Source organism: Rhinatrema bivittatum, chromosome 5 (assembly GCF_901001135.1).
Source record: "Rhinatrema bivittatum chromosome 5, aRhiBiv1.1, whole genome shotgun sequence".
In the NCBI taxonomy this organism is placed as follows: domain Eukaryota; kingdom Metazoa; phylum Chordata; class Amphibia; order Gymnophiona; family Rhinatrematidae; genus Rhinatrema; species Rhinatrema bivittatum.
In genome coordinates, this window is record NC_042619.1 from 307,804,117 (window position 1) to 307,820,014 (window position 15,898).

General features: G+C 46.7%; 1 protein-coding gene across 1 annotated transcript in view; it reads left to right on the forward strand.

The window, feature by feature from the left end:
- Nucleotides 1-15,197: 15,197 nt before the first annotated feature.
- Nucleotides 15,198-15,898, forward strand: part of GGCX (gamma-glutamyl carboxylase) — a 110,571-nt gene continuing 109,870 nt past the window's right edge. The window contains exon 1 of the mRNA XM_029604279.1: nt 15,198-15,340. Within this exon, the coding sequence (XP_029460139.1) occupies nt 15,310-15,340 (31 nt within the window). The 5' untranslated portion in view covers nt 15,198-15,309. The remainder of the gene's footprint in view (nt 15,341-15,898) is intronic.

Below are 15,898 nucleotides of genomic sequence, written 5' to 3' on the forward strand. Positions count from 1 at the left end.
TGGCCATGGGCGTATCTCCTGCTACACGCGGAAGTGCTGGGGGTCTGTGAAAGGGGCGGAGCCTGGATGGGCCAGGGGCAGGCCAGGGACCAGCCAAGACAGCAGCCATTAGGCCCTGGAAGCGCGGCTGGCTGCCGCACGGAACTTACTTCAACTCCGAAGAGGAAGTAAGTTTTAAAACAAAACAAAAATCGAACAGTTAGGTGGGGATTAGGGGTTGGGGCAGACAGGGGAAAAGGGAGGAAGGCCAGTTAGGATATTACCGCACGTTTTTTTTATAAAATCCCCCCTCCCCCTTGCATGCACTGATATAAAATCGGGCACGCATGTGCACGCGGGTATCATATTTTATAACAAGTTATAAAATTGGTGTGCATAGGGACGTGTGCACACGTCTGGAAAATCTACCCCATAGGCTGTAGGATTTTTTGAGTATTGAATAGAAAGTCTGGAAATCTGTCACCCTCTAATGGCAAACAGAACTTACTACCCAAAAGTCAACACATTTGCTTTTCAGTCTATTTTCACCTATGATTTTGGAGTACTCTGGTAGTTTTCAAATTGTAAAATATGTATTGGCAGAGCTTCTTATACATCAAGCAAAAGAAAGGAAAAAAGAAAACAGAGGGAGAGACTCCTAAAAGTAACCAAAACATATATTAAGCAAACCTATTTGGGATACACAATGGGTTGATGCATATAATGATTTTATTTAGTTTACACAATATAATCATGAAACAAAACCATGTGTGTGTTGTGGGAAGACATGCTGAAGGAATTATAGTGTGCTGCAGGGCAGGACTGGGGTGCATTTGCCAGAGCTATAGTTGTGGGTATGGGGTGAATTTCAGAACTGAAATAGCAGGTGTGGCACATCAGGACTAAGGTGCATTGACAGCGCTGTGTGGAGGTCTCAGTACTGGAACAGCAGGGGTGCAGTGCACAGCAAAACTGAGTTGTACTGGCAGTTATGTGTGTGTAGGTGGGTGGCAGATTGGTCTATTGGACATCCCTTGGTGGGCTGGTCGCACTGGTCACGTGGTCTGCTGAGAGTGTCCACGACAGAGCGTGCAACTCATCGTAGGTGGAAAGGCTCAGCAGGGCACAATGCAGCTCAAACAGCCACGGCTAAAGGGCTTGACGGGGCCGCAACAGAGCTCTACCCACTGCCTGCTGTGGCCTGAAGAGAAAGGCCTACCTGGCTGGAAGAATGACACATCTGGCAGTTACAGGGCCACCAGGAGCACTGACTTCCTCCCACCTGCCCTCCAGCAGTAAGGAGCAGCGCTGGCGTGGCCAAGGCCCAGCAGAAAGGAGGAGCCCTAAGGTACAGTGTGTATGAGAGAGCCTGCATGTATACATGCATGAGGGAGAGGGCCTGTGTGTTCATGAGAGGGAAGAGCCTGCAAGTGTGCATGACACACAGAGAGGGCCCTGCATGAGTGTATGTGATAGAGCGCACTTGCATGCATGTATGAAAGACAGAGCTTGCATATGTGCATGAGACAGAGTGCTTGCATGTGTCTTATGAGAGACAGAGTGTGCAGAGTGGTCGTGTGGGGGTATATTTTATATTATGTCAAAGAACACTCTACACACAATCTGGTAAAGCAAAACTCAGTTTATTAAATGTAAATATATGGATAATAAATCAGCAAAGTAATATCAATACTGAATACAGTATCACAGTACGCTGTAGATAAATCAATACAGGTAAATAGGAGACAGACAGAAATAAAGATGGAACATTAATCAAAGAACAAAAGACCTGAACACCACCCTTATCAGTCCTCATGTATATAAGCCAGCCTTCATAGGAAATCTGGGGGACTCTGAAGAAGACACCTCTGTGTGATCTATTCAGCTTATCCAACTAAAATAAGCAAATGCTATGCTTTATATATCACTCTCTGCAAGTTAGGTGCTTCAGTTTGCACTTTTACCCAGGAAGGTATGTCAGTACCAGACCTTTGATCTCCCATTTGGTAAAAGACACCAACTGTTTAACTTATTATAAGCTCACTGGTATGGGTACTTTGTCTTTAGCATTTGATCTTCCCAGGTGATAAGAAATACCAACCATCTTAGTCTTTGATGTCCCCAGAGATACCAGATGTTCCTTGGGGCCATCCCAGCTCTTTATCAGCACATTGTTGCCAGAATGTCTCAGGAATGCAGGGAACAAATGGCGACAGTGTCATGCGCCTTTGTACAACCCCTGCACTCACATCACGTACTCATCAATCATTAGAACCTGTCTATTCGCAGTACAAGGTCTTCCAGAGATCTAGCTGTCTAAAAGTTTCTTTCCACAGAGAGAAAGCCTGTATGTGAAGGAGATTGAGAAAACCTACAGCTGTGTGAGAGAGAGCGCCTGCAAGTTCGTATGAGAGGGAGAGTGTTATGAGCGAGCTGGAGGGAGGAGCTAGCAGTCTGTTATGAGCGAGCTCCTCTGGAGCGAGGAGCTAGCAATCTGTTATGGTTAAACTCCTATGAAGGGGAGGAGGTAGCAAGCTGTTATGGTTCCTACTAGGGGGTTAGCATTCTGTTAGGAATCTGCTCCTGTGGTAGGAGGAGTTAGCAATCTGTTATAATCTATTCATGAGGAAAGAGAAGTTAGTAAACTGATATGCTCAGCTCCTGTAGAGGGAGTAGTAACAAACTATAATGAATCTGTTGCTGAAGACTCCTGGTGGGGAAGGAGTAGCCATCTATTACCAGCGGAGTGCTTGGAGAGGACACTCAGCTGTAGAGGAATGTAGGTAGGTGAATCCTTGGGCCGATGGCAGATGACTGCGCCCCCAGGAGGATATCCTGAGAGGGACCACCGGCTAGGCTTGGGTATGGAGACAGACACAAATAATTCTTTTATTAGACAGGATAGTAGAACCACCAGAGGTGGCAGTAGTGAGCTGACATGCCCGGCAGGGCTGAAGTCCCTCAGGTACTGGATCAGCGATCCCAGGGTTGCTGAGCTGTAGAGAAACTATAGATAGTGAGTAGACATGGTATGCTGTATTCATAGCCAGTACTGGATGATAGATCTCACATAAGGTCTTTAAGGAAGCTCAGTAGCTGGAAAGGGTTAGGCCCTCGAGAAGCGAGTACCTGGTTCCAGGGAAAGCTCTGAGAGAGCGATGGTAACTCACAAATGTCTGTATCTGCGATAGCTTCCAGGCAGTAGAGAATCTTCAGAGTGTTCAGGAACATGGGCCCTCGAGGAGCGAGTACTGGTTCCTATTGGCAATCTGAAATAAAGAAAAGAGAGCGAGGCCCCCGAGGAGCGGGTACCCCTGGTAAGTCCGAGGAGACAGGGTAGCATAGGTAGCAAAACCCTTTGCTAACTCGATCCGTTAGCAATTTCTGAGACCTTTTATATTGGAAGCGGGTGACGTCAGTTCAGGGTGACGCCCCTGAGGTTCGCGCCCTTGCTGGTACATATTTCGGAGCGCGCACACGTGCCCTACATCATCAGGAACATGGCGGATCCACAGCGTCGTGCCGCTCCGGGGATGCAGGAGGAAGACTGCAAGAAGACGCCGCAGCAGCAAACCGTCTATCAGGCCCGGAGGGAGTTGCCACAGTGGTAAGGAGGGCGGAGTGAGGGCGTCGAGCAGCGAAGGACGCAACAGAGAGCACCTGCATATGTATATGAGAGAGAGAAAGCTCGTGTGTGTGAAGGGGGGAGAGAGAGGATAAAGATTGTGTGCCCCCCCCCCCCCCAGCAATCTCTGGGTGAGTGGAAATCAAAAGATCCTGGTATTTATTTATTTTATGGTATGGAGACCTGCAGATTTTTTAATCCTATTTTAAATTTTGGGGCGTTATTGCATGTGTCTGCTGTTTTGAAATATTTAGTGGTATTTGGAAAATATTACAACAACTTTAAGTGACATTTTAAGATTTAGATGTCTGTGGCCCGTTTTGACATGAGGAAGTCATGTCCCCGTGGCTGGTTTTGAACAAAATACCCTGGGCTGATATTTTCCTGCAAGCCGCCCCAGGCGGGTGGATGGTGGTCTCAGTAACGGGAATAGCAGGGGTTGCTGCAAGTCAAGGTTAAGGTTAAGGTTCATTAGCAGTGTGAGAAGAGAATTTGGGTGAGAGGGGGCAGGTCTCCACTGGCGAGGGAGAGCCCATAAGGCAGGGGTGGCCAATTCTGGTCCTCGAGAGCCACAAACAGGCCAGGTTTTCAGCATATCCACAATGAATATGCATATTCACCCCTGCCACAAGGAGTAAACCAATCCCTTTCAGAATGTCTGGGAATCTGCAGCAGCAGGGCTCCAAATTATTTAGCTATTTTCAGTTTTCATAGGAGTTTCCTGGATGAGTTTAGTCCTGGGGGAATTCTGCGCTACTGTGTAGAATTTGCACAGAATTCCCCCCTGCGCAAAATTGCAGAGGAGACCCCGGCATGCCGCAAACAGAGCACGTCTTACGTGTACCGCTGGATGTGCTCCATTCGCAGCGAAGATGAAGGCCTGGCGCGCCGTTCGTGGCGAAAAGGGAAGGGCACCCCCCCCCCCCCCCCCGTGTGCCAAGAATGGCGCGCCGCAGCACACGTGGGCCTCGCTCCGTTTGCGGCATGCCGGTGAGAGAGAGCAGGAGGGTGTGGGGGAGGGGAGGGTGAGAGACAGCATGGTTGGTAAGAGGGGGTGGGGGATGCTTGAGTGTGGATTTCAGAGAGGGAGCCTATATGAGGAGAGTGTGAAGGAGTGTGTATGTGTGTGAGAGATTGGGAGCTCGTGTGTATGTGAGGGTGTTAGTCTGTGTGAAGGGATTGTGTATGTGTGAGACAGAGCCTGTGTGAAGGGCTGCGTGAGAGACAGACATAGGTAGCCTGTGTGGGTGTGTATGCAAGAGAGAGGGCCCTGTATGAGGGGATGTGTGTGTGTGAGAGAGCCTGTATGAGGGTGTGTGTATGTATACTAGAGAGACAGAGGGAGCCTGTGTGAGGGGCAGTAGTGAGAATGGGGTCAAACTCTGGGACTGGCAATAGAGTGGAAGGGGTTGAGCCTAGAGGTGGAGGGGCGAGATACTGGCAGGTGGAGGAGCTGGGGCCTGAGACGGTAAAGTGGCCAGGGGAGTAGGGAGAACGAGTGGAAGGGACACTTACAGTGAATTTCTAGGGAAATTCTGCTCAAAATATTTAAAATTCTGCATCTTTAAGTAAACTTTTTTCTGTACTAATTTAAAATGTAATTACTTAAAGACTGTCACGTAAATTGTGTTATTTTGACCAATATAAAGTTTGCAGAATTTTGAGAATTTTAAGTTTTTGTGTGCAGAATTCCCCCATGAGTTGGTAAGAGCGACAGAATCAATAAGAAAACCAGTTGGCGTAGGCAAGGGATATTGACAGGCTAAGACGACAACTTTATGTAAAGGGTCCCAACAGCCCCTTACTATAAGGGGTATCCTTTATTTGTTTGGGATTTGATTACTTACCTACAGCATGTCGGTTCCTATCCCCAGAGCGCTTATGGTCTTAGGGCCTAATTTACTAAGACCTTTCTCCCATTCTGTGCCAATGGGACATGAGAAGACAGGCTCTACTAGGATCTGAACCCAGGATTCTCCTGTCTGTTTACCAACTAAGCCACTGCCCTGCTCAATTACTGAGCCTCTCTGATTACCTGACCCTGGTTCACCAAGATAATCAGCTGTTCAACAGCCCACGTCAAACACTGACCAGTGAGCCCACCCAGTCTTGATTATGGTATAGAGCATACGCTATGCGAACAGAGGGTAGAGTGACTTGCGCAAGGGTCATGGAGGAACAGCAACAGGATTTGTGTAGACTTATCCACGATGCCTATTACCCTGTTCTATGGAGGACACCAATGCCCTGCCGCCCGCTCCACCAGGGAAATTCATGCCATATCCAGCCTGTCGCCTTAGGAGCTCAGTTCGCAGCTCCTGTTACTGAAATCACCCAAGTGAAAGGAGGCCACTGGGAGCTCCCCTCCAGTGCACTGGAACGCAAACTCAAGTAGGTTCCCATGGGAGGGGAAAGAGAGGTAACTTATCAGTACAACCCTCCTTTTTCAGGGAATAAGCTTCTCGGGAAACCAGTGATCAACCCACCTGGTTGCCCTGGGGAAGGGAAAAATCAGTCCTTGTGCGGGATTGTCATCCCGGAAGAGTCCCATCTCCCAAACCTGGATACTTTAGGGAAAGCAACCATAGGAAGGCAGTCACCCTGGAGCCACCATTCCACGCCTGCTTTCTATAGCTGCAACACCAGTCCAGATAGCTACACATCTGTTGAGACAAAGACAAATACGGAAGGGCTGAGGCAGCACCAGACTCTTTTATGGAGAATGAAGTCAGCACTAAGCTTTTAGGCCAGTGATGGCTAACCTATGACACGCGTGTCAGAGGTGACACGCCGAGCCGTTTTTGCTGACACGCGTAGCGTTTCGGGACTATCGATTTTTTTCTTTTTTTTTTATCGGCTGCGCCAACCCTTTAAAATTAGTTTTTTAGTATCCCTCCAGCCCCCCCCCCCTAATGGCCCTGGGCGCAGGGAGGCGCATGCGGCGCAGCGACAGGCAGATAGGCAGGGCCGTGGTGAGGCTCACTTCACCACAGCCCAAAGAAAAAGATTGTGTTGAACGCGCTGATGCTCCTCCTCCTTCCTGCCTGTGCGGCCCCGGAAGTAAACGTTGCCGGAGCCGCGTGGGCAGGAAGGAGGTGAAGCATCAGTGCGTGCAGAAGAGAAGCATCGCTTGCACTTACGGGCCGCCGCAAATCTCAAATCGCAGCGGCCCGAGAAGAGGAAGAAGCCCGGTAGCAGGGCCGCTGCAGGGCCCATCCTGCGGCGACCCGCGAAGAGGAGGCCCAGAGGTGAGAGAGAGGCTGAGGGTTTGTGTGTGTGTGTGCGCGCGCGCGAGATGAGTTGAGAGATTGTGTGTGAGAGTGAGGACCTGAATGTTTGCAGAGACTGCATGTGCTTGAGCAAGACAGCATGTGGGAGTGAGAGAGAGCCTGTGTGTGTGAGAGTTAGACAGCATGTGCCAGTGAGAGCCTGTGTGTGTGAGAGAGAGAGAAATGCATGTGAGAATGAGAACCTGACTGTGTGTTTGAGGGAAGAAGATGGAGAGAAAAGAAACAGAAAAAAAGACAATATAAAAGGAATTGGCAAAAAAAATAAAGGGAAGGTGGGAAAAAAAAAAAGCCTGTGACCAACCAATTAGAAAACTAAGATCAGACAGCAAAGGTTAAAAAAAATATATATTTTTAGTGATTGGCACATGTAATCTTTGGGAATGTGCAAGAATAGCAACATCCCCAATAGTCATGTGGCAGCAGTGGCAGCAGAGGAATGAGAGAGGTTCCGGAGGTTGCTGGCAAAAGAGAGGGGGGTCTGCCTTTAGTGTGTGGCATGTGTATGAATGGGACTCTGCCTGGGGGTGTATGTGTGTGAATGCATAGGTGCCTGCCTGGGGGTCTGTGTGTGTGTGAGAGAATGAATTGGTGCCTGCCTGGAGGATGGAGCGGGAGTGGTGTGAAAATGAATGGGAGCCTGCCTGGGTGTGTGTGTTTGTGTGTATGTGAGGGAGCCAGTGAGTGTGAGAGCATGATTGTGTATGAGAAAATCCAGGGGAGTAAGAGTTTGTGTGGGAGGGGGAGAGAGTGTTTTAATTGAAGATTTAGCCGACGAAATTCAGCAACAAAAAAGTCACTAAGCAAGCAAGGTAAAGAATTATTTGTTTTTGCTTTATTAATAAATACAGTACATATTTATTTATTTATTTTTAATTTTTATATACCGGAATTCCTGTATACAATACAAATCAGTCCGGTTTACATGGAAAGAAAAGATAGCCCTGGTCTGGGAAGTCAGATCAGGTTTTTTTTTTTACAAAGAACATTGAACAATAACATATAATACATTCATAATACAAAGAACATTGAACAATAACAATAAATCCTTAAATATTTTCGTAATTTAATTAAAATTAGGCCAATGGCATGTTGAACTTAAATTAAATGTAAGGTAAATTGAAATTTAATTTTGCATAAAATTGCATATTATTAACTGTAACACAGAATATTCCCAAGTTCAATCAGGATGCGGCGCTTAGTTACATTCTGGAGATTGGAACGCTTGCCTGAAGAGCCAGGTTTTTAACTTTTTTTTTAACTCTGGTAGACTGGGTTCGAGGCGTAGGTCAGGGGGGAGAGCGTTCCAATGGTGTGGTCCTGCAGTTGAGAGTGCTCTTTTTCTTAGTAATGATGTTGCTGGAGGGGCGAATAATGTGCCTCTGTAAGCGCTTCTGATGGGTCTGGAGGATAGGTGTGGACGAAGTTGAGTTTGGAGTGATATAGGTGCGATGTTGTGTATTGATTTATGAATAATGGTGAGGGTTTTAAAAAGGATTCTCTGTTTGATGGGTAGCCAGTGGAGGTTGCTCAGAATGGGGGAAATATGTTCTCTTTTATTGGTGTTTGTTAGGATTCTGGCAGCGGCGTTTTGTACCATCTGTAGAGGCTTGATACTGTTAGCGGGGAGACCAAGTAGAATTGCGTTACAGTAGTCGAGTTTTGAAAAAATAATGGATTGAAGGACGAGGCGAAAGTCATTGAAGTGAAGGAGTGGTTTTAACTTTTTGAGGACTTGTAGTTTATAGAAACAGTCCTTGGTGGTGGTGTTTATAAAATTTTTTAAGTTAAGTTGATTGTCAAGCCATGCTCCTAGATCCCTGACTTTTGAGGAGAGATAAATGTTTAATGAGGAGGGTTGCGAAAGGCTGGGTGAGTAGATACGTGGGTCTTGTGAGATAAGTATCATCTCTGTTTTGCTGGAGTTTAAAATCAAGTTTAGGTTGGAGAGGAGTTGTTTAATTGGTTGTAAACAATCCTCCCAGAAGGAGAAGGTTTTTTGAATAGATTCTGTGATGGGTATGAGGATCTGGATATCGTCTGCATAGAGGTAGTGCGTAAGCTTGAGATTTGATAGCAAATGGCAGAGGGGGAGGAGGTAAATGTTGAACAGGGTGGGTGAGAGAGATGAACCTTGTGGTACGCCTTGGTCTGATAGGATGGGTTCAGATTCCTTATTGTTTATTCTGACCTTGTAGAACCTGTTTGATAGAAACGATTTAAACCAACTGTGGGCAGTGCCTTTAATTCCTATGTTTGATAGTTGGTCTAAGAGTTGTGAGTGGTTTACCGTGTCGAAAGCTGAGGATAAATCTAGAAGAACCAGTAGGTATGATTGTTTTTTCTCCAGATTCAGAAGTAAGGTATCCGTGAGAGAAAGCAGTAGGGATTCTGTGCTTAATGATTTCCGAAAACCATATTGTGCAGGAGAGAGAATGTTGTGCTCCTCGAGATATTCGGAAAGTTGTTTATTGACTGCTTTTTCCATCAGTTTGGAAATCAATGGTAAGTTCGCAATGGGTCTGAAGTTTGCTGGGTCAGTGGGAGATGCGTTTGGTTTTTTCAGTAGTGGTTTAAGAATTGCTAGTTTTAACTGATTGGGTACCGTACCTTGGGCTAAGGAGGTATTAATGATTTCAGCAATGGGTTTTGCTACGGTGTTTGGGATGGAAGTGAGCATGTTGGTAGGTAGAGGGTCTGAGGGATGTGCAGCTGGTTTGATTTTTTTGAGTATGTTTTCGATCTCCATGGCGGATGTAGGTTCGAATGCCTCTAGACTGGCATTCTGAGAGATTTGGTATGTACTCAGAGGTGTTAGTGGAGCATTGTGGGTTGTAAGAGGTAGAGTTAGGTTGGAGATTTTTGTCTTAAAATAGGTGGCCAATTCATTGGCCTTGTTGAGTGCTTGTTGGTCTGGAATGGAAGGGGGGGTTGGTTTGGTAAGAGATGAGACGTAAGAAAATAGAGCTTTTGAGTCGAAGATGAAATTGTGAATTCTTTTTGCGTAGAAGTCCTTCTTTGTTTTGTGTATGGCATTTCTGTAGGTGTTGAGGGTGTTTTTGTAGTCCAGTCTTGCTGTATGTGAGGGGTTGTTTCTCCAGCTTTGTTCTTTATTTCGCAGTTTTTGTTTCAGGGATTTGAGTTCCGGAGTGAACCACGGTTTTCTGTTGTCTCGTGCTGGTTGTATTATTTTGGAGGAGATTGGACAGAGTTGATCTGCTATTTTGTTCGTGAGTTTGATCCATGAGGTAGTGGCTGTGTTGGCGTCTGAGAGGTCTAGTTGGCTGAGTTCTTTGGAGCATTGTTCGTTAAGTAGTTCAAGTGAGCATGGTTTCCTAAACTGTATAGTGGTATTGTTGATGTTTGGAGGTGGTGTGTTTTTCATTTTGAGGGTTGTGTTGATGATCTGGTGATCTGACCAGGGGACTGGTGTACAGGAGGGATTAGAATAGGTGGATAAGCTGTCGTTGATAAAGATGAGGTCTAATGTGTGACCTGCCTTGTGTGTGGGACCGCTGATTATTTGTGTGAATCCTAGGTGACTGAGGGAGGTTAGAAATGTTTCGCAGTTTGAGGATTGTGGGGTGGAGTCAACGTGTAAGTTGAAGTCTCCTAGGATGATGGTCGGTTTGTCTGAGTTGAGGTGTTTGGCTATCAGCTCTATTAGAGGAGAGGGGTTAGCGTCTAGGGTTCCTGGTGTAGCGTAGATGAGGAATATTTGAAGTTGTTGAGATTTGAATGTGGAGCATTCCAGTTTAGTAGTGGAGTATGATTGTTGTAAGGTTAGGCCCAGTTGTTTTTTTGCAGCAAGTAGGATTCCTCCTCCTTTTTTCTTGGGTCTGGGTATTGAGAAGAGATCAAAGGTTTGTGTTGGTAGTTGGTTTGTTAGTGTTATGTCTGAAGGTTTTAACCAGGTTTCTGTTATTGCACATACGTCTGGGTTGTTATCAATGAGGTAATCATTGAGTAGGTGCATTTTTTTGGAAAGAGACTGTGCATTGAATAGGGTTAAAGTGAAAAGTGAGAGGCCTAGTAGTTGCGTGATGGGAGATGTCATGATGGAGATTAGTCTTTGTTGTCTGGGTATGTGGATTGGGTCTGGTGGGGTGTTATTTCTGGGTTTTCTCCTGATTGTGGGGATAGGATGGAGGTGCATTTTTGTATGGAAGCCTGATTTGTGTTAAATGTTGGCGTCCTCAGCGTGTATGCTGGAGTCTTGATAGGTTGTCTGTGTGTGGAGTTGTCTGAGGAGTTGTCTGAGTCAGGCGTTGTTGAGTGGCTGCTGGAGTCCTGATAGGTTGTCTGCGAGTGGAGTTGTCTGAGTCATGCGTTGTTGAGTGGCTGCTGGAGTCCTGATAGGTTGTCTGCGTGTGGAGTTGTCTGAGTCATGCGTTGTTGAGTGGCTGCTGGAGTCCTGATAGGTTGTCTGCGTGTGGAGTTGTCTGAGTCATGCGTTGTTGAGTGGCTGCTGGAGTCCTGATAGGTTGTCTGCGAGTGGAGTTGTCTGAGTCATGCGTTGTTGAGTGGCTGCTGGAGTCCTGATAGGTTGTCTGCGAGTGGAGTTGTCTGAGTCATGCGTTGTTGAGTGGCTGCTGGAGTCCTGATAGGTTGTCTGCGAGTGGAGTTGTCTGAGTCATGCGTTGTTGAGTGGCTGCTGGAGTCCTGATAGGTTGTCTGCGTGTGGAGTTGTCTGAGTCATGCGTTGTTGAGTGGCTGCTGGAGTCCTGATAGGTTGTCTGCGTGTGGAGTTGTCTGAGTCAGGCGTTGTTGTGTGGATGCTGATTCCCAGAACATTGTTTGAGTCTGTGGTTGTCTGCTTCGTCTGTTGTTGAGTGGGTATATTTCTGAAGTGTAGGAAGGAGCGAACCATGTGGCCCTTTGGGGTGTGGGTAAGTGAAAAAAGGATCCTGGCGAGAGTCTAACCCCGGAGTGCCTAGCAACGGCTGCGTGCTCTTTCTTTCTGCTGGTCTAATTTTTTTTTGTTTTTGTTTTTTTTGTTTTGGAGCTCCCGTTTCCTTAGCACGGCACCGAGGAAGGAGAGCGGGCTCTTACCCTGATTATGCTGCGCCGGTCGCGCATGGCCCGTCAAAAGAGGGTATATGTGCTAGAGTGTGTTTGAATGTCGTTGTCGATATAGGGTTCTGCTCCGCTCCTCGGGTCCGCACGAAGGGGCGCACAAAGGGGCTGGCCCCTTTGTCGCGCGCCTTTGGCACGCGCCGGTCTTTTAAATTTATCGGCGGGTCGCCTGTGAATGAGGTAATTGGCGCTGATAGGATCGCTAGCGTGAGCTACGGATCCCACGTGGTCGGCGCGGGGTCCAGCGGGGGTAGGGCGAGATTACAGGCCTTACCCCGATGGGCTCTTGCGCCGATCGCGCGGGCCTCTCTCCCAGCTCCTACGGGCTGGGAGAGAGGCTCGCGCTGGTCTGCAGCCGGCTCAGGAACACCTTAAAAATTATAACTTAAAATTATACTTAAAATTATAACTTCTTGTTATTAATTAGAGCTACAAATATCACAATTATGGATTTTTCTAGAAGTGACACACCACCTGAGTTATGCTCGGTTTTTTTATGAATTTTGACACACTGAGCTCAAAAGGTTGGCCATCACTGATATATACAGATGCAAACATGTACCCACTGCTGGGGACAGAACAAAGCAGATGTAAAATTGTTTAGAAAAAACCTGAAAACATGGCTGTTTTCCTGGAAGGAAAATAGGCATAGTACTCTTTTATTCAATCCTTTTTATTATACTTTAGTTGTTGTAATTTCCTTAAATAATTTTAGTATACTATTTTACTCTATTTTATGTAGGATGCAGTATTTTACGCTATTTGTTTTAGTTAGGCTGTATTTATGTATGACTCTAATCTTTTTAAAAAAAAAGATGTAAACCGCTATGATGGCGTGACTGAATAGAGGTATAAAAACTTAACAAATAAATAAATACCTTGACGATTGGCTGACAGTATCTCCCGACCAGATATCTCTCTGTCAGCATCTAGAATCAACAATTTCCTGTCTGGAGTCCCTGGGTTTCCTCAAACTACAAGAAATTGGTACGCAAACCGACTCAAGTCTTACAATTCATAGGAGTCAGAATAGACTCGATCCAATCTCGAGCCTTCCTTCCCCAAGAAAGGATCGATCATCTTCACCACTTCTGCAAGGACTTGCTAGTCAATTTGAACACCATGGGTCATCAAGTGTTAGTATTACTTGGTCACATGGCAGCAGCTATCCATGTAGTACTTCACACTCATTTTCACATGCACAGTCTTCAATGGGGACTAAAAGCACAATGGACACAATATATTCAATCAATATCCTCTCAAATAACCATATCAAACTCCATGAAGAAAGACATTCTTTGGTGGCTAAATCCAGAAGTGCTAACCAACGGATCACCTCTTGAGGATACAACCCACAATCTCATACTAACCACGGATGCTTCAACACAAGGTTGGGGGGCTTACCTATTCCATTACAAGACTCAAGGTTAATGATCAAAAAAAGAACTTTACCAAATAAATCTTTTGGAATTTAGAGCCATGAGGTATGCCCCAATGACCTTTACACATCTCATACAAGTCATGATTCATCAAGTGGTCATATTTTATGTAAACAAGCAAAGAGGGTCAGGTTTATTTATTTATTTTATTTTAAAGCTTTTTATATACCGGCATTCGTAGGACACATCATGTCGGTTTACAGGTAACTGTGAAAGGAAATTACAATGAACGAAGATAGCAGGTTAATTAGATAACACATGAAGGTACATTTTTGTAGAGGGTAAAAGAGCAAAAAAGTTTGGTTGAACTATTTGGAATTATAGGTTATCCATATTAAAATTAAATAAACAAAAGGTTTCCTGGATCCTTTGCAGGAAAGCAGTATGGATCTGGGAATGGGCCCTAAATAACTCTATAACCGTAAGAGCCATATACATACCAGGAATAGCCAACACCTTAGTCAACCGACTCAGACTGTTTCACCCCCACGAATGGTCTCTCAACCCATCAGTAACAAACAATCTTTCTTCACTGGGGTCAACCTTGCATAGATCTCTTTGCCACAGAACAAAACTGGAAAGTTCCTCAATTTTGTTCAGTATGCCCAAGCCGTCTCAGGACTACACAAGATGCCTTCCTAATGTCATGGTCGACAAGTCTCCTTTATGCGTTTCCTCAGATTCCTCTCATCTCAAAAACAGTACAGAAAATAAGAGACAGAGCCTGTATGATTCTCGTAGCTCCAGCAATGCCAAGACAACCTTGGTTAGCTTATCTAGTTCAGAACCCTTAGATATAGGTCAAAACCCAGATCTCCTGACTCAGGAAGGATTTCTTCTACAACCTCTGCACTCATCCCTCCATCTCATAGAAACATATATAGAAATGACGGCAGAAGAAGACCAAAAGGCCCATCCAGTCTGCCCAGCAAGCTTCACACATTTTTTCTCTCATACTTATCTGTTTCTCTTAGCTCTTGGTTCTATTTCCCTTCCACCCCCACCATTGAAATATCTAGCTTGATTAGTTAGGGGTAGTAGGGGTAGTAACCACCGCAATAAGCAAGCTACACCCATGCTTATATGTTTTACCCAGACTATGTTATACAGCCCTTATTGGTTGTTTTTCTTCTCCCCTGCTGTTGAAGCAGGGAGCTATGCTGGAAATGCGTGATGTATCAGTCTTCTCCCATGCCGTTGAAGCAGAGAGCCATGCTGGATATGCATCGAAAGTGAAGTATCAGACACATTTAAATCTCACAGATTGAATGTTGAACAGCAAGCTTTACGATCATTAACACTGGCTCCAGATATCAAAGAAATTATAATAGCAGCTAAAAAAAACCCAACCACCAGACGTAATTATTCTTTTAAATGGAAAAGATATGCCAACTGGTGCCAAATTCAAAGCATTAGCCCTTTCACCTCTGAACCCTCAGAGATCCTTTCCTACCTACTACATCTATCTAAAGCAGGATTAGCCATTAGCGTTACCTTTGCAAGATAACCAAACACCTGAACTCCTAGCATCCCTGGAAGAGGGGCCCCAGCAGGACTGTGCCACCGTAAACCAACACCGTGTGTAATAGGGATGAAAATCCCAGAGCTACAAGTCTATCGACTCTTTAGCCACCAAACCCCCACTCCTACTCTCCCCTGCAGCTCCGCTCAAGACTGCAGCTGCAAGAAGCGGGCGAGGAAGGGGAGTAGCTCCCGGGAAGCACTCGCTCCTAGGAGCTGACACGTTGAACGAGGGGCTGCCTCCATCCCGCTCCCGCCTCCTCCTCTTTCCAGCCTTGTGTTGACGTCGCTCCACCTATTACCACGCCCAATCCAGGCCGGGCAGTGGGAAAAGGGCTCGTGGCTTTCCTTCTGTTTCCTCCAGTAGACACCGAGAGGAAGCATGGAGAGGGCGGCGCGAGGCGACGTCGCAGGTAAAGCTCGAGACGGGACCGAATGGTGGGGGGACAGCGAGAGGGCGCCCTAGGATGAGCGAATGCGGTTTGACACCGGCAGGTGACTTCGTGTCCCATTCCCTGGGGGTCGGTGCAAGGGGATTAGGCGCCCTAGGAACCCCTCTGCATTGCACCGCCCCCCCCCCCCCGGTCGCGCCGACACCCACGCCCCGCCCCCGGTCGCAGACCCGACTCCTATCTCCTGGGGTGGGGTCCACATGCCGCAGCTCCCCTGCCCCTTGAGCCGCCCCCCCTCAAATTTAAATAAAATAACCCCTCCACCCTCCAAGACTTACGAAAACCCCTGGTGGTCCAGCGGGGGGCCCGGGAGCGATCTACTGCTCCCGGGCCGTCGATTGCCACTAACCAAAATGGCCCCGGTGTCCTTTAGCCCTTACCATGTGACAAGGACTACAGGTGCCATTGGTTGAGCCGTGTCACATGGTAGGGGCAATAGATGATCGGTACCATAAGGCCACCGGCGCCATTTTGGTTAGTGGCAGCTGTCGGTCCGGGAGCCCCAGATCTCGCCCGGGT